The sequence below is a fragment of the Alnus glutinosa genome, chromosome 6 (genome assembly GCF_958979055.1).
Source record: "Alnus glutinosa chromosome 6, dhAlnGlut1.1, whole genome shotgun sequence".
NCBI classification, from domain to species: domain Eukaryota; kingdom Viridiplantae; phylum Streptophyta; class Magnoliopsida; order Fagales; family Betulaceae; genus Alnus; species Alnus glutinosa.
This window is the reverse complement of record NC_084891.1, coordinates 3,657,487-3,681,653: the sequence shown is the minus strand read 5'-3', so window position 1 is coordinate 3,681,653 and position 24,167 is coordinate 3,657,487. Positions and strand designations below refer to the sequence as shown.

The following is a 24,167-nucleotide window of genomic DNA, read 5'->3' as shown; positions in this document are numbered from 1 at the left end:
ATCGGGAGCAGGGATTTTAGAGGGTTACACCGAATGGATAATGCATGGGGAACAAACTAACCCTTCCGACAATAGGGATCCAATAGTCGAAGAGTCCACTAGAAGTCCCATCGATAGGATGCCAACACATGACAAGTCCAGTGGAATGCAAGCAATGCTTAGAGATGTTTTTGCCATGCACAATGATCACATGACAAGTCCAGTGGGTGTCGAATCTGAAGCTGTAGTAGAGAAAGATATTGCGGAATATGATGAAAATGCAAGAAAGTTCTACGCTTTGCTCGAAGAGGACGATAAGCCACTCCATGCGAATACAAAACATAGCAAATTGGGGGCAATTATACGTCAATTTGAAGTGTATGGGTGGATGGAGTAACATGCACTTCTCATTATTGCTTGAATTTATCAATGAGTTGCTTCTAACGGATTCACATGTGCCTAATGACACATACCAAGTGAAAAAGTACCTGAAAGACTTGGGGCTTGAATATGAGAAGATCTCAGTCTGTCGCAATAATTGTATGCTATATTGGAAGGAGAACGAGAAGTTAGACAAATGTACAGTATGCAATGTGTCGAGGTGGAAGGATAATACAATTGATGAAGATGATTCATCCCCAATATCAAAAAGAAAGCCGTTTAAGGTGTTGCGGTGGTTTCCTTTGATACCACGGTTGCAAAGGTTGTTTATGTCACAGCATACTATGACACACATGAAATGGCACGTTGTTGAGCACACAAAAGACGATGTACTAAGGCATCCAGCTGATGGTGAAGCATGGAAATCTTTTGATGCACGTTACCCAGACTTCGCCAAAGATCCACGCAATGTTAGGCTCGGCTTATCGTCAGATGGATTCAATCCTTTTGGAAACATAAGCACTGCTCACAGTACATGGCCAGTATTGTTGGTATCGTACAACTTGCCTCCATGGATGTGCATGAAACAACCATACTTGATGTTATTCTTGATTATCCCAGGCCCAAGTTCACCTGGAATGAAAATAGATGTTTACCTACAGCCCCTCGTAGCAGAACTTAACCAATTATGGAATGTTGGGGTACAGACTTTTGATGTATCCTTAAAAAAAAAGTTTATGTTGCGTGTGGCATTGATGTGGACAATAAATGATTTACCGGCGTACGGAGATTTGTCACATTATATACTATCCACACCATACTTATTAAAGGAAAACACTAAATAACGTGAAAGACGATGTTTTATAGGTGCACAAGAGGTGATGGAAGACGATGATGCTAATGTTGGACAACTAGGCGCATAGATGGCAGGAGAATGATTTTTGGCAAGCAAAGGTCATGCATTAATAAACTTTCTATATTTTACACATGTGCTACCACCACTATAATCTACTCCCCATATGCTTGTACATTGAAATTCCATCTTGCGTGTTTCTTTGTAAGTGTACTAGTTTTATCAAAGAATACATACTTGACTTGTCCTAAATCTTCATTTATATTCAAGCTCCATGGAAATGTATAGTGAAATAGGTATCATGATCTGGAAAACAATAACTAACATGAGGAATGTGAAATGTAATATATCGATTGCATATATATTTAACACTTTGGTTGAGTTTCACTTGGGATCCATGCCAAAGTGAATTAATAGACTACGATCATTTGTAGTTACATGACCATAATTCCTTTGTTCCACTTTTCAAAATTAAACTAACTAAACAATGTTTAATTGATTGAAGCTTTCTTGAGAATGTTTTAACATTATCAATCCTCTTTTAAGGAGAAGACAATCAGTTTTTAAATTAGAGCTTTAGAATATTCATTTCTAATGAATAAGATGCATACTAATATCTGTTTTCTTTATAACCAATTGCTAGAGTTATGATCCCACCTCAATTCCAATCCAAACTGAACTGGATTTTCCGCAATAATTAATCTTTAGTTCAGTTTCTTTAGCATCATGCAATTTATTAGCCTTTGTGCTCATTTTTGTCAAAGGGAAAATAAGGGGTGCTCGTTTAGGGTACACTTAAATTGTAAACATTTTGTAGATGAAATTGAACTAATGTTGTTCTACCATGGTTTGTAAAAATCATGCTATATTGATCCTCTTTACTCCATTGCATATTGGTCTACACAAGCATATGGAGGGGCTGAAAAATGATGTGGAAAGATCAAATGAAATGGTTTTCATCTTTCATTTCTTAATTTACGTGGGGTGTATTGTGCTATTTGTTCATTTATGATAATATGAATTTTACTATGGATAATTGTTGGTGTTGTTCTGAATTCTTTTATTTTCTTATCCAGGTAGATGTTGACAGGATTGGACAAAATTTGATGGAAGAAAGAATCATTTTGATATTTATTTTTGATGTTTTGTTCAAGCCTTCAAGGGTGGAAACTATATGTACTCTTAAGTTTTTTGCATCATTTTGACTAGTTGTACTTAATGTTGGATTATAATTATATGAAAATTAAAATATTTATGTTATTGTCTTGATTAAAGTACTTTTCATAATGTATTGCTTTGCTTTTTGAACAATATATCTTTGCTTGTTTGTGGCTGATAAAAGCTTTAAGTAATCATTTATATGAAAAGAGACAATACAGGTGATCAAACATTTTAAATGGAAATAGCAAATTATGGCCGGTATTTTTAACCAGTTAGCGTCGTTTTTTTCGCGACTCATAACAAGCGCCGCTAAAATGGTAGCGGCGTTTACTCCATAAGCGCCGCTAATTAGCGGCGCTTCACCCAAAAGCGTCGCGAATTTGTTTTCTCGACTGGACTATCACGGCATAACACAAACGTCGTGAATTAAATGTTGCGAATTGGTTAGTGACGCTTATAGAGCATTAAATGCCGCTAATTAAACGACGCCAAATTGTCTTTTTTTTTGTAGTGAATTTCATTAAAACAAATGCATCCACGTCATCGCATGAGTATATAGGGGGAGGTCAAGGGATTACAACCCAACATTTATCATCTTACACATCATATAAAAAATGCAACATTTTATGTTTTAGTAAAAGTTCGCATTTTTTTTTAATAAATAGTTACTTTCACATGTGTTCACTTACCTTGAGCATAAATTTCTCAACAAAGTCTTCTCCCTATAAATTGGTTATGCAGTATGCAAAATTATTTTATCATTAGTTAAGCTATAAATTACAAAACCTTAATTTCCCTTCTATTATCTATCCTTACTTTCTTTTTTCTTTTTTCTAAGCATCGTGTATATCTTTTAAATGTAGTGTTAAGACTTCTTATGAATTGGTTTATATTGTTCAACGGCTAGAACTACCCTTTGATTAGAAAAACATGTTATTAGTTTATACTTAGCTGTATATTATTTTATAAAAAATGTTTAGGGTACTGCAATTTTTATTATTATTCTCTTATAAACTGATATGACAATTCACATAAATATTACGTGGCACAATGAGTAAAATAATAATAATAATAATAATAATTGAAAACTTTAGTTGCTTAATTTCTTCATTCATATTGTATCACGTGGTACTCATATATATAGACTATTACGTTAGTTTGCAAGAACTTATTGTAAAAGTTGTAGTACCTCTACCAATAGTGATGGAGATACTTTTTATTTCTAAGATGCATCCGGATGGGCAGTCTAGGGGCAACAAAAGCATCCAACTGAATATGATGAGTACCACGATTGGATGCTTTTGTTGCCACGAGATGAATCCTGAAAATTAAAAGTGTCTCTAGCATTACTCTCCCTACCGACATACTTAGAAATAACTCGGATTCAATGCATAGAAAGTATTTATTTTGCTATACTTTAAATGTTTGGGATAATTACCTTTTCCCACCATGAACTACCGGTCATTGTCAATATACCCCGATGAACTGACACCTTGACCAAAATAGAGCATCCAACTGCCAACTTTACATATTTTGCCCCCTTCCCTCAGTCAGACCCGTTATGTTGGACGGTCAACGGGTCACATGCCTGTCATGTGCCGTTTTAGTTTTTTTTTTTTCCCTCTTTTACCCTCGTCTTTGTTGTCAGTTCATGGGGGCATGTTGGAAGAAGGTGGTAGTCTATGGGGGAAAAAGTAATTACCCCATTTTTTTGCCAATATATCTTAGCATGCACGTACCAAAGTTGGATCATGGATGGTTAATCATGTTACAGAGGTGTTGATTGTTTCATAAACAAAACACTACTCTTCTTTGCACATGGCATGTACGTACCAAAGTTGGCCATATTATACGTACAAAGCAAAAGGGGTACATACGTACCAAACAGGGCCTCACATTTTCTTTTTTCTTTTTCTTTTTCTTTTTTGTCACAACCTCACATTTCAATAATTAGGTTAAAAAAAATATTACAGACGTTGAAGAAGGGTTGAAGGTTGAAGACGAATAGGGTTTTTTGTTTTGTCTTCAAAACGCACCGTTTAACTAAGGATTTGCTGCGTTCCCCATGACTTTCAACTTTCACATCTCAATGTGTTCTTCACCGCCAACTTTGAGTCCCCTGCTAAACGACAAAAGGGAGCAATGATGACAAGTTTGAACTCGACCCAGTCTTCCCAACTAGGTCCACTGACGATTCATGAAATCCAATGCTTACAGTGGTCATTGGTTTTATCAACCAGAGAAAGTTAGACATCAAAGAGTTTCTAGTCTTCATGACTCTTTGGAAGAGAACAAGCTGCCAGTATGTGAACAGGAATAGAAGATAATACATGCTTAACAAGTATAAATCTTCCTGCAAATGTGAGTAAATATTAGAAGCTTATACAATATAAGCTTAAACACAAACTATCTTGCAGTGGGTCGTTCCCTACGTTGCAATGGGTTGTTTGTGTTCTTTTAATATTAATAAAGATTAAAAGCTTATACAATATAAGCTTAAACACAAACTATGTTGCAGTGGGTCGTTCCGTTTATTCCCCTACACTGCAGTCAGTCGTTCGTCGTTCATGTCCTTTAATATAATTTGCAGTGGGTCCTTGGTCTACCACATATATGAAGCTTAATATAATTTGCAGTGGCTGGTATCCTTGGTCTACCAAATATATTCTTTGTTTTTAATTTGTTTTTTTTTTAATATATATATATACTCTTTGAGTTTACTATATAGCTCACATGAGCAAAAGCAATGATTACTTCATCTAATGATCGGAATATGGAAGATATTCGTTATATATATTGTACTCTTTCAAACACACACAAGTACACATTTTTCTTGTCTACTTCTGCATCTCTAATATCATAATCATTAAAAGGATAAATAAAAAACAATATTGAGAATCTGAGTACATTTTTTTTTTCCTTTTATCTTTTCTTTTAATCCTCTTCTACCTTGATTTTAAACTTTTTTGTTCACTAGTTGGATAGTATCAATGACAGTATATTCTTTGGTGAATTGCAAATCAATGCAGAACAAAAACAGAGGGAAATGAAGTGGATTCTGTTTTATAACGTGAGAATTGAGGCAAACAAAGGAGGGGAATAAAAGTGAATGCCTGAATGATTACAAATGAGATTATTCATGGATAGTTTTTGAATGAGCTCCCAAAGCTCAAGATCGCAGTTGAATGTATATTTCTATCTACGTACTTCTCCTTGTTCGTACGCTTAAGAACATCGTTCTTGGCCTTGGAGGGCCAAGAGTGGGACTAGCGAAGCAGCTTCTCCCACACCAATTGGACTGCTCAGCGACGATCTCTGGCCCGGTCAGGAGTAAGTTCCAGGTATTGGAATAGCAGGTGAGAGGTGGAACTGGTGTCAGTGGCAAGGGAAAGAGACACTAGCTTGTTTGAGGGGAAGGGAAATCTTTGGCTTGTCGTGGGATTGTTGGAAGCAAAGAGTGGGTTCTGAACATTTTCTTGATGGAGTCGAATCATTTTCTTAGTTTGGTTGTCATCCGAGAGAGGAAAAGATCGGATCACGGTGGTGGTTGATGATTCAATCATGCGATTGTTGGAAGAGAAGGAAAATCACGGTTTTTTTTTTTGGTAATTACCTTTCCTCCATGAACTATCACTCTCTTCTAACATGCCCCCATGAACTAATGAGGGCAAAAGTGGAAGAAAAATATTAAAGTGGCACGTGAGGCGCATGTGACATGATGTGGTATTTTGTTTACCAAAATATATCAATAATAAAATTAACCACTCGCAATAAAACGAATCCTTGTAGGATAAGGCTATAGAGAGGGTGTCGAACCTCAAGGACTGTGTAGGTATTATTATCAAGCTTTTCGAGATTAAATATGTAATATCCTAGTTTTTTTTTAATAATATGATATTTATATATATAACTTATTTAGTAAGTTAAGTAACTTAATCAATAAGTTGTAGAAAAAAAAAAAAAAAAAACTTGCTCAGCAAGTTGTCTCCTCTTTCATTTATTATTATTCTTCTTTTTCTTCTTTCTTTCCGTATCTTCTTCCTTCCTCTTTCTTTCTTCTTCTTTCCTGCTCTTCATTTTTTCTTCTTCTTCGCCTTCTCGGCCGAGTACTCAGACAGAGAAATCAGAGAGCTGAGAGCGAGAGAGTGAGACTGAGAGGGGGATTTGAAAGAACAAGAGAGATCGAGAGAGATGAGAAGAGAGATCAGTAGGGCGAGAGAGAGAGAGAGAGAGAGAAGGCCGATCGTGGTAGACCCAGACCGAACCAGAGAAGAGAGAGAACCAGGGGAGGCCGGTCCTCCATGGGTCGCCGGAGGACGCGACTTCCGACGGCCTGGAGCGGGACTTCCGGTGGGTGAGCTGGGTCGGCGTCGTCCAGAAGAGCAGAGGCCGACTTCCGGCGAGTTCGTGAGCACGCAAACTGAGAGACTCGGAGACCCGTGAATCGTGACCCATGAACTCATCCGAACCGTGACCCGAAACACCCAGAAACCCGATCCTCCAAGATCGGTGACCTGAGCCAAAATCCAGCAACTTCCAACGGTGATGTTTTCCGGTGGATTTTCTCAGAAATTCTCTGGGTAATCTCTTGTAATTTTTATGGGTTTAATTTCTTGATTTTTTTTCCTCATTTCCAATTGTGGATATTTTGGATAGATTGTATTTGATTAAATCAATTGTTAGTTGGTTTTCTTGTTGATCGGATTACAGATGTTTTTTGATATGAATGTTATTTGGTTTCGTTATTGAAATATAGTATGGATTAGGTGATTTGTGGATGAGTTTACTGTTGAAGGCCGATTGAGTTGCTGATTTATTAGGAGTTTGAAGTCTAATTATGATAATGGATAAATTCTAGGCAATACGGTGATGCTGGGTTTATTTGGTGTATTTTATTGATGGTGATTTTAGGCCCTGTTTTGATGATGGCCAAATATTAATAAATTTCAATGGTTTTAGATTATGTGTTTGATGATCCGGTTAAGTATATTGGGTATTTATGGATTTGATTGTGTTCTAATATTGATGGACTGTGATGTGATCAAGAGAACTGATTTGAGCTATGGCTACTGTGGTTGAGTCTTGCTAGCCAGTTAGTTGTTCTGTGTTAGCAGTGTTATGATTAGTTGGGTTGTGATGATTTTGGAAGTTAGAATTATTTTAGACTGATTATGTGTTTATGATATTGATGATTTTGAGTTGGATTTCTATTACTTGCGTTCCTGTGTATTGTAAACAAGGTGTGGATCTAGATGATAACTTGTTAATTGGGAGTTTTAGTTGTTAACGGACAACGTGTGTTTAAGCTGTATTTTGGGGATTATGATCCACGGACTGATCAATTTTAAGAGTCTTTAATTTCTATTTAACCGATTGTGGGGGTAGTAGCCGTGGGTAGTGTTTTGGGTTGTGGTGTTGATAGTTGAAAGTGTACTGATTTTGAGTATTATCCTGTTGCTCGATATTTAGATTGATTATTCCATTTTGGCTAAATGGGAAAAATTTGGAAGTTAATTATTGTTGGTTTGTGGGTGTATGGGCATGTTTCTGCTTGGCGGGAGTATTGAGTTATGGTTACTATTCTGACTGTGAAGGATTTTTGGGATGATTTGTCTTGGGTTGGGATCTAGTTGAATTGGTAGACTTTGTTTTTAAAATTGAATCTTATATGTTTTAATTTTAGATAGAGATTTTGTGTGTGTATATATATATATATATAGGATAATTTAGTTTAAGTCTTAGAATTGAATTTCAGAACGCTCCGCTAAATTTTATCCTCGTGTTTTATTTAGGTAAAAGCTCGACCCTAACACTAATGGAAAGTCCAGGTAAGGGGATACAACACCGAAAAACCCCCAACAAGATTTTATTATAAATCTTTTGAAAAAATGTTGGGAAATTTTACAAAGCGTTGCTCATGTGATTTTTAATGCCAAGCTTTATTTCTCATATGATATTGTTTAAGACTTTTGAGCATAAATCACAGTTTTGGTTAAGAGCATTTCTAAGAATCATGATTTATGCATAATTATAGTTAAGACTAAGAGTATTTCAGAAATTGTGAGTTATGCATACAGATATGATTAAGAGCATTTTTAAAGTTTTGATTTATGCATATATGATCAAAGGTAGTTCAAAGTTATGAATTATGCATACTTACAATGATGAAAAAGAGAGCATTTGAAAGATATGATTACAGAAAATTCCAAAGTATATGATTCTATTCAAGAATACAGTTTTGAAAGAAAAGAGATTCTAAAGTTAAATTCTGCACATGACTACAGTTATGAAAACGGCTCTTACAGTTTTGAAATAAAGTATACAGATAAAGCAGAGCCCACAGTATTACAGAAAATCGTTCATTTGCAGTAACTGTTTAACCCTGAGGCACTATTACAGCTAAGATTGGTACCCATAGGGTAGCATGGCAAGCATACCATGTGTTGGTGTGTGCTACCAGCCGATGTTGGCCTTCACCTAGGGAAGATCCCCAACTCGGAACCGGCTCTCCCCTGTGACGACAGACTGAGTCCATAGGTCTGTATGACAAAAGCCAACGTGCTCCGCTCACGGGTAACAGCGGTTTAGAGTCTATAAAGGGTTAAACCACAGAGAAATGATTAAAGAGAAAACTGATAAAAAGAAATTACTAGATCATAATAAACTGTCATTCTCATAATAAACTGTCATTCTTATATCATTATTCATATTCTACAAATTCTATTAAATTGTTCATATGCTATGCCACCTGTCCTAAAACAATACATCTCATGTTATGAATCATGCTTTAATATGTGTTTTCTTATAAAACATAAACAGCCTAGCATAACACTTCTCAGACAATTTTTCATAACTTGAATCTCCAACTTATACTCAGTCGAAAATCACATATCATATTCATATTTCTAAACATCATCATAAATCTTAATATATTTTAAAAACACTTAAATCATCTAAAATAAATTAAAATCAACATACAACTGGTTTAGGTTATAAATCAATTTACATTATGCAATTCATTATATTTGTAATTAATTTTTATCAGTGAGTAGAATAAATCTGTCATTATGCATGATTAAAGATTATGGCATAAAGATTTATAGCATGTGTTATTTCCTCCGGTGTTGTATTTTCCTTACTGAGTTGTCGAACTCACCCCTTCTTCCTCCACCCTCTCCAGATGACAACCGTAAGACGAAGTCTTTTTCTTGTAAGGGCGTAGACCTCGCTGAGAGCGATAGTTCGTGATGAACCAGCCAAACCCTAATATTGTATAGTATGATTTGTTCCTTTTGGAGTTCATGATTTTGTAAAGATTTATAAATAGAAAGGTTTAAGAGAGTAGAAGTTTTAGATTTTTTTGTTGTAAATGCACGCTTTTATTTAAAATGTTTGATTGTAGTACTCAAACTCACGTTTCCCTTATATCCCAAAACGGGGGCGTGACAAAATATAACTTAATTAAAAAGATGTTTGATTTGGTTTTTTTTTTTTTATAAAAAAGAAATACATAAAAGTAAAAGACATAAATTTAAAGATAGTAGAGATGAGATAAAGAATAGGGGATTAATTTCACCACTCACCGCATAACAATGGTCAATCATAAATTAACAAGAAAAATTCATACTATGCATGATATAGGGCTCGTCTCGCTCGAGTAATCAAGAAATTACCTTTAAAGAATAAGTATAATCCATCTTCGGTTGGCACGGACCGTCCACCTAACCACTAAGATGCGGTATGACCCGTCTTCCCTAAACATAGATTAGCTACGTCTTTAATAGAATACACATAATTAATGGAATAGTAGAACCCATCTTCGGTTGATACGGACTGTCTACCTAAATTACACTAAACTAGGGTGTAGTACAATCTGTCTTCCCTAGGCATGGTCTATCTAATCCTCTTGATCATATATCAATTAAAACCGTTGTATAACAATCATTCACATAATCACAGAAAATATGAAGGATTGAGTTCAATCAATATAAAAGACTTTCTAAGACAAAATAAGAAATTCATAATGATTGAATATAAACATTAAAATCAATTCTCACAGTTATACAACCATCATGCATAGAGAAAATCCCAAACTAAAATACAATTAAACCATTGTTACTTGGAAAGGGCTACATCAACGCCCTATTAGGAATTTAGTCGCTCATCGTGGTGCTGGGATGGCCTCTTGCCATGTTCTTCTCCTCTTCAACTTGTCAGGCCTCCAAGAAGAATTTTCTGTCTAAATCTAATTAAGCATAAGCCCAAGCACCAAGCACACCTTCTCTTGAAGCTTAGGGGTCTATTTATAGGGAGCACACAAGTCCTAGAAGCACTTGGAATTCCAGAAAAATCGTCTCTTGAGTCTTCTTGTCCAAGTAGGAGATTGAAACTTCAATCCAAGTAGGAAAAGGATTCCAAATTCGGCAAGAATTGCGGTCTTTTATTGCAAGGCAATTTTAGCATAATAAATGTTCGAATTAGAGAAAATATATTCCTGACATATTTGTTTAATATTTTATTAGTTTTCCAACGCCACCAATTTCATTGCAATCAGATATCTGACGCAAAAGTTATGATCCAAACACTGAGACATATGCAGAATCCAAATTTGAATCCAATCCGATTTTGACTCTTAGTTGAGAAATTCCAATTTAATCCTTCACTTGATTTGATTAAACTTAACCACATCATATAAGTATTTTATTATGATTGCCTAAGCTTAAACATATCTTCTAGGTCTTCTCAAAGTGTGCTTTAAGCCTAAAATTAATAGAGTTAATTGCATCTTTATTTAAAACCTAAAAACATTAAAACAACACAAAATCAAACAAATAACAATACTAAGGAATTAACATATATAAGTTAAGGGGCTTGAATGTGTAACATTCAACGCTTATCATGACCCATTAATCATCCAACATAACGGGTTTGACTGACGAAATGTGGCAAAATATGTAAAGATGGTAGTTGAATGCTCTATTTTGGTCGAAGTGTCAGTTCATGGGAGCATGCTGACAATGACTGGTAGTTCATGGGGGTAAAAGTAATTATCCCTAAATGTTTTAATTTGAAACTATATGACTATTAATACAAATATTATAAATAATATATTTTATTTTACATAAAAATGTCATAATCTTTAGTAGAAAATTTAATGTCTTAAAAATACAAATAAGAGAATATCTTAAAACAAAAAACATGTTATTAGGTTTTCTAATTTCCAGTTGTCGGCTGCTGACAAGACCGTTTGCCTCCTGAGGGACCCACTTCCTTGGACAGCAGAGGTTCCAACGGACTTATATAGCTGCCCCTGCTTATCACCCCCTTGAATTATCGGCCTTATCTAAATAAGTAGGCATACGTATCATCTCGTCAATATCGATCGCCAGTGGCATTTTTGTCCCTCTTCACAGTACTTGACTGTGCTGATCTAGATAGAGAGACCCAGAGAGAGAAAGTGCAAAGAGAAAGCTTTTGATAGAGCTGGCAATAAATCTTTGATCAGTTCAGGTAGGCTTTCAGAAACCTTTTTCTTGATCTTTCAGCTATGCTTTGATCAGAAGCGTTTGGCTTTTCTATCCTTTATTTTTTTTCCTTGGGGAATAGAAAGCTTTGCTTTGTTTTTAATACCCATCATGTATTTCCTACAAGTTCGCATTTAGTTTATCAGAATCCGGATTTTTTTTATGTGTAATATGAGTTCTTTTTCTTGATGGTCAGAACCCAGATTTCTTGGTGATCAGAACACTGTTGATCTTGATGATCATCAGTGTTAGTTCCTTAATATTATTAATACCTGTTTGTTTGATAGAGGTGGGTGCTGTATGTATTGGTGAAGACGACCATCGAAGTGGCAAAATTTCTGAGGTTTTAGTGTTCTCATTCACGTTCCTAGAAAGTCCTAGGCATACTCCATATGTTCTGTTGAAGACCATTTTGAGGCAATACATCGGTTTGTTGATGATTTTAATGGGTACTGGCCGGCAAAGATAATTTAGCTTATTTTGGCCTGTTTTGGTTTGATTATGGAAAATCTGTGCATGATCAAAAGCCCTGTCCTCTGTTTAATTGCTAACAAAATGAATAAAAAGAAAATTTTCCCTTCTAAAATGAAAATCACCCCAAAGAAGAATCCCTCAGGAAAAGAACATCTGTTTATGGGTCAATTATTAGGGTTCAAAACCCCAATTTCATTAATCTAGCTGTTTTAAAAGAGAGATTCTCAAAACTGCAATTATTCTATTTATACTAATGCAGAAATGTGTTGACAAAGACAGTCCCTAAACTCTCGACTTGCTTTAGAAAAATTCAATCCAGATCAAAGTCCTAACCGTTTGTTTGGTTACCAAAACGATAGAGGATAAGAAGTGGAAAAAGAGTTATATTTTGGATTCATATGTTATGGGCCTGGTAATTTGAGTAACAGGCATGTAATTCTGAGAACGGAATTGTAATTGACATAATGATAAAAGACAATAAAATAAAGATATAGCACTTCGAGGGGCTATTCCTCCACACATAAGCACACAGCTCTATGTTTAACCTCGCGGGTTTCTCCAGATATTCTTCTTGATATCTATTCCATTAATGATGCTGAATTTAAATACAATGATTCAAATAACTACCCACAACATAGGATAATAACTACCCATTACATAATAACTACATAACTACTAAACTAACTACCCACTAAGACATCTACCACTAATCACTCCACTACACACACTGCTGACTTGCACTCCTAGCTTCAGCCACGTTCACTTCAAGTTTCCCACTTCTACACACGTCTTCAGCCAAAGCCACACGTGTCTTATGCACATAACTCATAACATCGTATGTTTTCTGTTGTTTGTTCTCTGGGCACAGATTTGTAATAACCTTCATTTGACAAAACTGTTTGCTAGGTTCGATGTGATGAAAAAATTGAAGACTTGAAATTGTAATTTTATTTTCCCACGTTTCTACAACTGAACAGTACTAAATTTTTTCTTTTATCCTTTTCATCTGTTTATATAGCCAATTGATCTCAACTAATGATAATCCCTTGACAAAGAGTAGATCTCTGTTGAATTAGGATTGAATATTCTTTATGTAAAATTGTTTCATTATCAGTGCTTGAAAGGAATTTTATCCTCCATTTGGTTGCCAAGGGAACGTGAAAGGTCTTTTTTTTTTATTCTTCCCTTAAAGATGTACTGGTATTGTGTTGTGAAACAAGAAGGCCTATTCTAGCCAAGCACAACATTTGCAGTACTTCAGTTAATAGGGTCATTTGCTGCTTCATCTTCTTCGTTTTCTTTTCTGTTCTTTTTTCTTTTTTTGGGGGGATTTCTTCTGTCTTCTTTTGCTTTTTTGTCCTCCTTTTTTACTCCCTTAAATTTTGTAAGCAGCAAAATGGAGCTGGGTTCTCCATTTTTTAGATATGCTGTTTATATAAATTTGTAGTTTCTTTATGGAAATTTGGATTCATTTGTTGCACTTGGAGGTTTAGGAGACAAGAAAGGAAATTCTGGGGATGTCTACTCTCAGCAAAGAGCTTGTCTTCTTAATCTTGCAGTTTTTGGAGGAGGAAGGTTTCAGAAAAACTGCTCACTTGTAGGTTTCTCTCTCTCTCTCTCTCTCTCTCTCTCTCTCTCTCTCAGACACACACAAATTCATACACACCCTCTTTAAATTGAGCAAGTTGCTTGTCCAATGTATAGACTTGAGCGTGAAAGTGGATTCTACTTTGACATGAAATATTTTGAGGATTTGGTGCTTGGTGGGGAATGGGATGAGGCTGAGAGGTATTTTTCTGGTTTCACAAGTGCCAGTGACAATAAGCACTCGACCAAGGTTTATTTTGAAATCAGGAAGCAGAATTTTCTTGAGGCACTTGACAGGTAAGGTTGTTATTTTATTTTATCGTTCTCATGTAAATATGATGGTTGGAGCCTTATGTCTACATGAAATTGGTTGATTCTTTTGTAGTAATGATCGAGAACAGGCGTTAGGTATACTCATGAAGAGTTTAAAAGTTTTTGCCCCAGATCACGAGGAGCTGTTCAAAGAAATGACTCTGCTATTAACATTCAACGATATAAGGTATGACTTAGTAACTAAGTTTCGAATGTGGTGACTGTAGATGCTCATATGAGCTTTATTTTGTTGCGTGTGTATGATAGGGAACATGATGCACTTTCTGGATATGGAGATACGAAGTCTGAAAGGATGATGTTGATGTGTGACCTCAAGAAAATTATTGAGGCAAATCCTATTTTCCATGGCAAACTGAAGTTTCCTAGCATCCAAAGTCAGAGGTTGCGCCGTCTCATTAACCAAAGGTAATATTTTTAAATCCCTTTTTATTTAAAAAGAAAAAAAAAATTGAAACTGGATTAAGTGACTTATATATCACTTGTTAGACCTGTTCAGCTTCTTGGATACTTAGATATTCGTTAAAACATCTAGCCATGTTTATCGTTCATTGAGAGCGAACTGATTATAGTATGTGAATTAACAGCTTGAATTGGCAGCATATGCGTTGTAAAGATCCTCATCCAAATCCTAATATAAAAACCCTTTTTGTGGATCATGTTTGTCAACCACAACACAACTTTTCATGTGTCCAATCAACTGAGAACAATTCGTTGGTAAGATCCGTACTGAAAGCTGGAATTTTCTCCCTGAAGTTTTCCTCTTTCATTACCCAATTGATTCTTGTATAGTTCATGATCAAAACGGCTGAATTATTTTTGTAGTCTTTTTTATTCTTTTAATAATGCTTGAACTTTATGTTTTAGCCTTCTCAAGCCACATCAAGTCCAGTTCCAACTTCTGACAATTGGAATTCTAGCCAATCTACTATAACAAAATCTGCTTTTCTTGGAGCTGTCTGCCCTGGTGCTCCAAAGAACACAGGTTGAGGATTTAACTCTTGCATAGTATTTCTGGTACGCTCAGATTTTAGTTCACATTTTGCACTAATTACACATTGCACAATTGTTTGTTTCCCCTGGCTACCATTTTTTAGCTACAGCGGTGGAGGTTCTCGAGGATTCTGATCAAATGTCCACAGGAAGGCCTTCTGGCACCTTGGATGATGTGAGCTGGATCAATGCTTTCTACAACACACAAAGATGCTTTTTCCTCACCGAGGTTATGTATATGTGCAGGCGACTTCAACTGTCACTAGTCCTGGTCAAAGTCACTGCTCAGTGTCCATACCAAATGACTTGCCCAAGACTGTTACAAGGACATTGAACGAGGAAACATCTCCAATGAGCATGGATTTTCATCCTGTTCAGCAGACTGTTCTGCTAGGTTGACTTATATGAAATTTTGTTTCCTTTGTGATACTTTGCATTTATGGAGTGAGAACTTGAGATAACTATTTGTCTTTTAAGATGGAATTTACTCATGAATGCTGCTAACATGTTCTTTTAGTTGGAACCTGTGCTGGAGATGTAGGGCTGTGGAATGTACGTTCTGGGGAAAAATTGCTTTCAAGAAATTTTAAGGTTTGGGATATTGAAGCATGCTCAATGACATTCAAGGTACGTCCCCTTACGCAGTGTGATACAGTAATAGCAAAAATATGGTTTGTTTACATGATCTAAAATCTAAACTGATCTCAACTATTTTTAGGCAGCTCTATTAAATGATTCGTATGTCTCTGTCAATCGTATCATGTGGGCTCCTGATGGTTCCTTGTTTGGTAAGAGCATGGATGTTGAAATGCTGCAGTGTTAGCCACTGATTTTATTATTTCCTTTTGGAAATCCCAAGCATCATTGCTCTGTATTTCATCAGGGGTTGCATATTCGAAGCATATTGTGCAATTATTTTCTTATCATGGTGGAGATGACATGCGGCAGCAATTGGAGGTATCCTTTTTCTTTTTCTTTTCCCTGTTTCTACTTTCAAGATACTATGTTTAAGTATTTTTGTAATTCTAATGCATAACTTTCCACATTTAGATTGATGCTCATGTTGGTGGTGTAAATGATCTAGCCTTCGCTGCCCCTCACAGGCAACTTTTGGTCATAACATGTGGAGATGACAAGATGATTAAGGTTCATTTATTATCCCAGTTAGTATACTTTCATGGTCATAAACTGACATGTTCACTACTATTTATCTAAGGTTTGGGATGTGGTTACCGGTGCCAAACAATTTGCTTTTGATGGTCATGATGCTCCTGTTTATTCTGTCTATCCTCATATCAAGGAAAATATTCATGTAAGGACTACTCTAGATTCTCTCATTGACTATGGTAATATTTGACATTGAGAGCTCCTTCTGTCCGGTCAGGGCAGAGAACACTGGTTTTATGCTCATCAATAAGAGATTGACACATCAGCTTATAACAAGAAAAACAATTGTTTGCAAAACATTGAATCTAATCCTTTTTTTTTTTTTTTTTTTTTTTTGACTTTTTTAGTCTAAAAAAAAAAAAAAAACTCCCAACCACCGCCACCCCAGATGCCGCCATCACCGCTGCCGCTGCTCCACGCCGGAAACCGCCGTGCGGCTCGGTGGCAGCCACCCCCAATTCCGGCGTGGGGCAGTGGCGGCGGCTGGCTGGGATGGTTTTTTGTTTTAGTTTTTTTTTTTTTAAGACATAGTGAAAAAGAGGGTTTAGATCCAGTGTTTTGCTAGGTTTTGTTAATATTTTTTTTTTTGTTTAATGATGACGTGTCAATCTCTCATTGGAGGGCAAGAACCAAGAGGTTTTTGCCATTGCCTGATTGAAGTTATTCCCTTTGACATTTGGTTTATTTGATGTAATTTTGGAATCCTGTCCCTTACACACATCTTTTTGTGCTTTTATGCCTTAGGTTGTCTTTTCAACATCCGTGGATGGTAAAATCAAGTTATGGTTATATGATGCTTTGGGAGCCAGAGTTGATCATGATGCACCTGGTCTTGGGTGCACAAAAATGGCTTATAGTGCTGATGGTAAAAGGTTTGTTCTATTGGACCTTTCCTTTCACTGGAATATTATGTGTGCTATCACATTTAATGCCGTTGTCATGGAATACTTTACTAGGCTTTTTTCATGTGGGACCAGTAAAGATGGACAGTCATTCCTTATAGAATGGAACGAAAATGAAGGTATTGCAGAAAGAATTTACCAAGGACTTGGTAAATGTCCTTCATCTATTGTGCAATTCACCACAATCAAGAACCAGATTTTGGCTGCTGCTGACAATCACATGATTAAATTTTGGGATATGGACCATGTTGAGCTTTTGACAACTATTGATGGAGATGGAGGCCTACCAGTAAGTTCTTCAGTGGTGTCTTGATTTTTGTTTTGGATGTTACTCATTTAAAGGAATGTTGATGTTGATGGAGGTCTTGGTTCTCTGCCGTCTTTTGTACTTCAAGTAGTAATTGATAGCCAAGTGTAATTGTACTAAACAATAATAATGGTGATCTAATCTGTACATCTACATATTTTCTGAGATTTAGGCAAACCCACATATATGCTTCAACAAGGAGGGCACATTATTGGCTGTTTCTGCAAATGAAAACAGAATCAAGATCTTGGCAACTGATTATGGTCTTCAGTTGTTGCAAACATCTGAAAATTGTTCTGGAGATGCCTCTCAGGTTCTCTCTGAAACATTGAGGAAGGTCAGCATATTTAACTTACTCATGTTGCTTATGGTAGAAGATTTTCCCACCTAATGCTTTTAGTTTCGTGCAGCTTGTTATTAATCCAATTACAGTTGGTGCTAGTGCTGGAGTTGCTGATGCAGGTCACCCCATGGTGAGTAATCATGGAATAATCTATTTAAGATTAATGTTCCATCTCATCCAGCATAATCATACCATAAGCATGATGTGTCTGAATTCAATCTCTTTCTACGTCATCATGATTTTGGAATATGTGTTGCCACCATGACTTAATGAGTATCTTATAATCACCTATGAAGTACCATAAAAAACAATTGGCTTTCTTTAGGATGGGGATGCAAAAAACTTGAACGGCGTGGAATCTAAATCTACTAGAGAAGTCATTAACAAATCAAAGGTTTGGAAGCTCCTTGAAATTAACAGTGATTCTCAGTGCCAGTCCTTGCGACTCCCTAAGCATGTGAAGACAAACAAAGTATGGCATTCCTTTATCCCAACTTCTCTTATTTCATTGGTTATTTTTATAATTTTTCTTGGATATATCTACCTGGCATTATATTTCTTGCTAAACTGTGCCTGGTGGGCAGATATTAGCAGATTGCTCCTACCCAAATTATGAATAAAAAACATACCAGCAAAATTGAAAATGCTGACGTTTTTATGCTCTTCGGAAGTTGTTTGCAGTATAAGTTTTTTTGGCTTTCTAATTGCACAAATCCAATGGATTATTATAATTATTATAAATACTATACTCTCCTCTTTACTCTTAACAAAAACTTAAATAATGACAATGATTTTCTGCAGTTGATGTAGTTGAAAAATCTTTCCTGCAATGAGGTATAAAAGTAATGTGTTCTGCAGTTTCAAGTCGTTGGGATGTGATAAAGTTATAAAATTCAAAAATCTAGGGAGAGCATGCTGACAATATATATATATATATATATATATATATATTTTCCATTCTGAGTTCATTTACATGCTGTTTGGTTGCCTAGAATCTGAGAGAGAGAGAGAAAAAGTACTGTTAAGATTCCATATCTTGTCCTATTCTTCAGATGTTATTCTGATAAACTAAATGCTGTTCCGTTCTCCTAGAAACACTTTTCTGCTGGTACAGGTAGCGATAATCGGGGCTTATTAGTGATTTAGATTTTGCACAAGTCCAGTTGGTACAATTTCTGTGCTGATGGCTGATATAGCAAGCATAACTGTTAAGAGTATATCAAGACTATCCCTAATCCTTTCAAGATGTGAAATAATCTCTCTTTTTATCTCTTCACTAGAGCATCTTTGACATGAAAGAAAGGCATAGCAAAACTTAACTTAATTGCAAAGGATAAGTAGTAAAATTAGAAAGAAATGCGTAGGAAGTGGAGGTCAGCCTTATATTTGAATATCGAGCGACCTAAGGCTAAAACTAATTGTAATAGAAGAAATAGCTTGAACTGTACAAGTTTCCATTTAAGCTTTTAAATTCATCAAAAGGAATTGGTAGGAATTACTGACTCCAACTTAAGGATTGGTAATACATGATCTAGGCAGGTAAGTGTGCACTAAATTAAGTGCATGATATGCTTGCACCAACAAGCCTCTTATCTTCAAAATATTCTTAAATTCATTGAACTCAATTTGAAATCAATTGTGTAGTTGATGATTCAAATCAGACCTCCAATTCAATCACCCAAAATTGACTGTATACATAATCTTATATCATAAAGTACTACCATTCAGCAGTTTGAGAAATCATATTATCAAGGGAATGTGCACATTATTGCCTTTAATGAAACAACATCTTGGTAACTATCAAGTACAATGATAAGGGACTAGTAACCAATGTGATGACATTTAATAAAGATGTAAAGACTTCAATTCAATAGACTAATGCGTCTGTTTAGCACTGAATCCTTATGTTGTTGTGTCATGAATAAATTGAATCATTTATACGACCATAATGCATGATATGTACGAATGAGTGACATGGTTAATTTCAGGTACTAAAGATGGTTATTGAAAAAACCAGATTAATGGAGGATCCAATTTAATGCAAGGAATATTGAATCTAATTAATGAAATATAAGTTATTTTAGTAAGCCCTTAAATCAAGGTGGGGCGTTCAAAATTGTTTACAACCAGACCACAAACATCTAGGTTTTTTAGGTTTTATCTTGCATTAAGTTTCATATAAATTTTTCATCAGCTACCTCTTTGACAACTGCAGATCTCAAGACTGATCTACACACATTCAGGTAATGCCATTTTGGCTTTGTCATCAAACGCCATTCATCTGCTTTGGAAATGGCCACAAAATTACCTTAATTCAAGTGGCAAGGTAAAAGGGAGACTGTTAATAGTTCATATGCTATCTGGAGTTTTTGTTTTGTCTGAAAGTTGAATCTGGAAGTTGATAACTTCATTGTGATGAGATATTGAATGTAGGCAACAACCAAAGTTCCCCCTCTATTGTGGCAACCGAAGAGCGGCCTACAACTCATGAGCAATGAACTTACAGGCCCCAACACAGAAGAGGCTGTGTCCTGTTTTGCTTTGTCCAAGAATGATTCATATCTCATGTCAGCATCGGGAGGGATGATTTCCCTGTTCAACATGATAACATTTCAGGTAATTAGGTAAGCTTCATAAATGAAATTAGTGCATGGTGCATTGTAGCAGTAGCAGATTTTCTGTTGCTGTTTGTTATCATTACAAATTTACTAAGTATTAAGTTATCCACAACCCTTTTACTAAATATGGATAAGCTTTTTTTGTCATAGAAACCATTTAATCTTCAAAAAGTATGCATATATACCATAAAATGCCCAATTTGCTTTAAAATTAAAAAATTATTCATATTTTTCTACGATGATAACATATATGTTTCTTTCTATTATTCTATGAACTTGCATTACCAACCTCACATCCAAGAAACTTCTTGACCCTTTTCTTATTCTAGATTATTTCTAAGAAGTTTGTTCCAAGTGGTTTGTTCAATATCTGCCAAATACTGTTCATTAACATCGTAAATATTTTAATTTTCATGAGCCAAATAATGTTAGAATGTTCAAATTCTCGACATACTTGGACATTGTTTACCACCATGTTAGGATCTATTGATCATATTCTCAAACTTTGTTGATAAAACAGACAATGAAGACTATCATGCGTCCACCACCTGCAGCAACATGTATTGCTTTCCACCCTCAAGATAACAATATAGTTGCTATTGGCATGGACAATTCCATGGTTTTGATTTACAATGTCCGCTTGGGTGAGGTAAAATTTGTATCCATTAAAGACAAATGCATGCACTGTGCTGTTTTAAATGTTATCGCTTCATGCATGCAGGTCAAAAGCAAGCTTGAGGGTCACTCTAAAAGAGTAACTGGCCTTGCCTTCTCTAATGCTCTGAATGTACTTGTTTCTTCTGGTGCAGATTCTCAGGTTAGTATTTGATATGTCATGCCACGCATATCTTGAATCAGTACTAGTATTTCAGACAACACTCCTGTTTTGTTTTATTTGTACTCCCAAAACTATGCCTTTAGGCTCCTAAGGTTCATGTTCCTCCAGATGATTGATTTTCCAGGCAGGTCAAGCATATTCCCTGGGGAATTAAATGATCAAGAAAACTACTGACCATCACTACTTAAATAATGGGAATAATAAAAATAAAAGGCCTGCGGAGTGCGGATGATTCTTTTTAAGTGGTTATGAAATCAACCCAACTCTAGTGGAAACTCCAATGATAATCGGAACTAAAAATGTCCTTTTTTCTGCAGCTTTTTGTGTGGAACTCTGTTTCATGGGAAAAATGTAAAAGCAGATTATTTCAGATGCCTTGTGGAAAGTTACCAACATCACCATCAGACACCCATGTCCAGTTCCACCAGGATCAGAACCACTTCCTTGCTGTACACAAGGCTCATCTTGGAATATATGAAGCAAGAGAATTAACTTGTATTAAGCAGGTTTCTGCTCTCTCTCTCTCTCTCTCTCTCTCTCTCACACACACACACATGATAAGCAGATATTTTTTTTTATTGTGCACTGTTATTTAAAGGAGACAAATAAAATGTCACAAGTTTTTTTTTTTTTTTTTTTAATATACAGTGGGTTTCGGGAGAATTTTCTGCGCCCATCTCCGATGCAACTTTCTCATGTGATAACCAGATGGTGTATGCCAGCTTTGTGGATGGAAGTGTGGCCATTTTTGATGCTCTGAACCTCGATCTGCATTGTCGGATTAATCCTACTGCTTACGTTCCTTGCAATGCAAGGTACACCATATACATCATTAACTGATTCTTATTAACAGTCTCCCAAGGCATACCTTCATTCCTATATACTGGTTTGAGTAATGTTTCTTGCACAACTCTTACACAATTTTTGTACAACTCTAATTACTTTTTTTTTTTTTTTTTTATGATCAATTATTGGATTTGTTTTTCTACATGTGGGCCATAAATATTCAATGGTTGATCTTTACAAAAAGTTGTTAGAATTGTGTAAGAGTTGTGCAAGAAACATTACTCTGCTAGTTTATCATGTTTATCCATGAGAACTTTTTACCTAATTTATTTCATATCATTCTTTATTGACTAGTAATTTTTAGGAAATGTTTTTCACTTAGAACACATTGTACTTCCCCGGTTAGTTGCTGAAACGATTTTCTCATTATTACTAGCCTTTTAACTTGTTAATTTTTCGGGATATATTATTATTTCTTTATATTTGGCCAATTCATTGTTAACTCAAATAAAATTATATACTGCATCATTTTTCTTTGTTTCCAAAGTTATGCCCTAACATATGAGTAATGCTATTTAGTAGAATGTTATACAATTTGATAATGTGACATTGAAATTCAGCCATTGGATCAGCACTTGTAAAAAAATGAATTAAAATAATTTTCACTGCCACATCATCCCAATTGTATGGCAGTCGTATAGCAGTCTACTAAATAACATTACTAAATTTGAAAAGGATCTTGAAACGAACCCCTGACAAATTAATCGTCTATTTGATGTGCAGTTCCAATGTCTACCCGCATGCTATTGCTGCACATCCACACAAACCAACCCAGTTTGCTGTGGGTCTTACTGATGGTGAGGTTTATGTCTTTGAACCTCAGGAGGTTGGAGGTAAGTGGGGCATGCTGCCATTGGTTGATAACTTGTCAGCCACCAGCATGACCGTGGAATCTGAGAGTTGAGAAAATCCATCCTTGACTAAAGAAGCAAAAATTTGGCTTGAGTTCATATATATATATACTATTTTGCTGAATAACTTTGTTGAGAAATAGTCCTAAACACACTGGTTATGATCCCCAAATACCATTTTCTGTGAGACCCTGAGCATTTATAGCTTTACATATAAGCTTTACAATGACTTTTTTCAGACTTGAGCATTTCTCAACTTGATATAGACAAGCCCTAACTATATTATATTATTTTATTTTATTTTGTAGATAAGCCATAACTATATGGTTAATTCCTCTTTCCCTTTGATAGTGGGAAACATCCGTATCCGTCTATAGCCTTTCTTGCTTTCCTTCTCTCCTTTTTTTTTTGTTTGGCTTATGTCCTTTTCATTTGTATTTTCTCTTTCTCTCTCGATCTCTCTGTTTAGGTCGAACACGGAACCACAAAAGGTGCAAACATCGATCATACATGACCCACTTCACCACGTTGCAGTCCCGCCATTGCAATACTTTCGTAACGTTGCTCTCTACCGATAAAGAAACCATCCAAATAGCATGTACGAGAAAAAACCTATGCCTATCAAAGGATAGCACTACTCACTCATTTGTGATTACATTTTTAAGGGTCAAAAAAACATTGTATATCTTGGCCTTGGTTTAATTCACTTTTCTTTTTTCTTCGTTTAGTCAGGAGGAAGTCCCATTTTCATAAATAAAGACTAATCATTTCACTAATGGATTATGATTTTTTATATTTCTTAAGACGACTCTAACAGACCGCGTCTCATGAAGCGAAGGTCACTAGTTCGAATCTCACTTCCCCTCTCCCCTCTCCCCTCTCCCCTCTTGTGTGGACAAATCCACAAAAAAAAAAAAAAAAAAAAAAAAAAAAAAACAACAGCGATTGAGAGTTTGCCATCTCGAGCATTTATTTTCATATTTACCTAATCCATTATGTCTCATTAAATTGTA

At 35.6% G+C, this 24,167-nt stretch overlaps 1 protein-coding gene across 4 annotated transcripts; it reads left to right on the top strand.

Moving 5' to 3' along the window:
- Window positions 1-11,741: 11,741 nt before the first annotated feature.
- LOC133870304 (protein TOPLESS-like) lies at window positions 11,742-23,906 on the top strand. Of its 4 annotated transcripts, none has more exons than XM_062307398.1 (27): window positions 11,742-11,884; window positions 13,860-13,969; window positions 14,077-14,256; window positions 14,345-14,458; window positions 14,539-14,697; window positions 14,877-15,006; window positions 15,157-15,274; window positions 15,387-15,457; window positions 15,529-15,676; window positions 15,800-15,909; window positions 16,001-16,070; window positions 16,166-16,239; window positions 16,333-16,428; window positions 16,499-16,594; window positions 17,194-17,321; window positions 17,427-17,640; window positions 17,831-17,995; window positions 18,069-18,131; window positions 18,327-18,473; window positions 20,217-20,327; window positions 20,435-20,617; window positions 21,140-21,268; window positions 21,341-21,436; window positions 21,775-21,963; window positions 22,106-22,272; window positions 23,027-23,136; window positions 23,624-23,906. In XM_062307398.1, the coding sequence occupies exons 2-27, from the start codon at window positions 13,890-13,892 to the stop codon at window positions 23,854-23,856; spliced, it is 3,381 nt and encodes a 1,126-aa protein (XP_062163382.1). In that variant the 5' UTR covers window positions 11,742-11,884; window positions 13,860-13,889; the 3' UTR covers window positions 23,857-23,906. The 4 variants fall into 4 exon arrangements, with proteins under 4 accessions (XP_062163382.1, XP_062163380.1, XP_062163379.1 ...); XM_062307396.1 differs by having other exon boundaries at window positions 17,406-17,640; window positions 23,624-23,905; XM_062307395.1 differs by having other exon boundaries at window positions 17,194-17,640.
- Window positions 23,907-24,167: the final 261 nt, after the last annotated feature.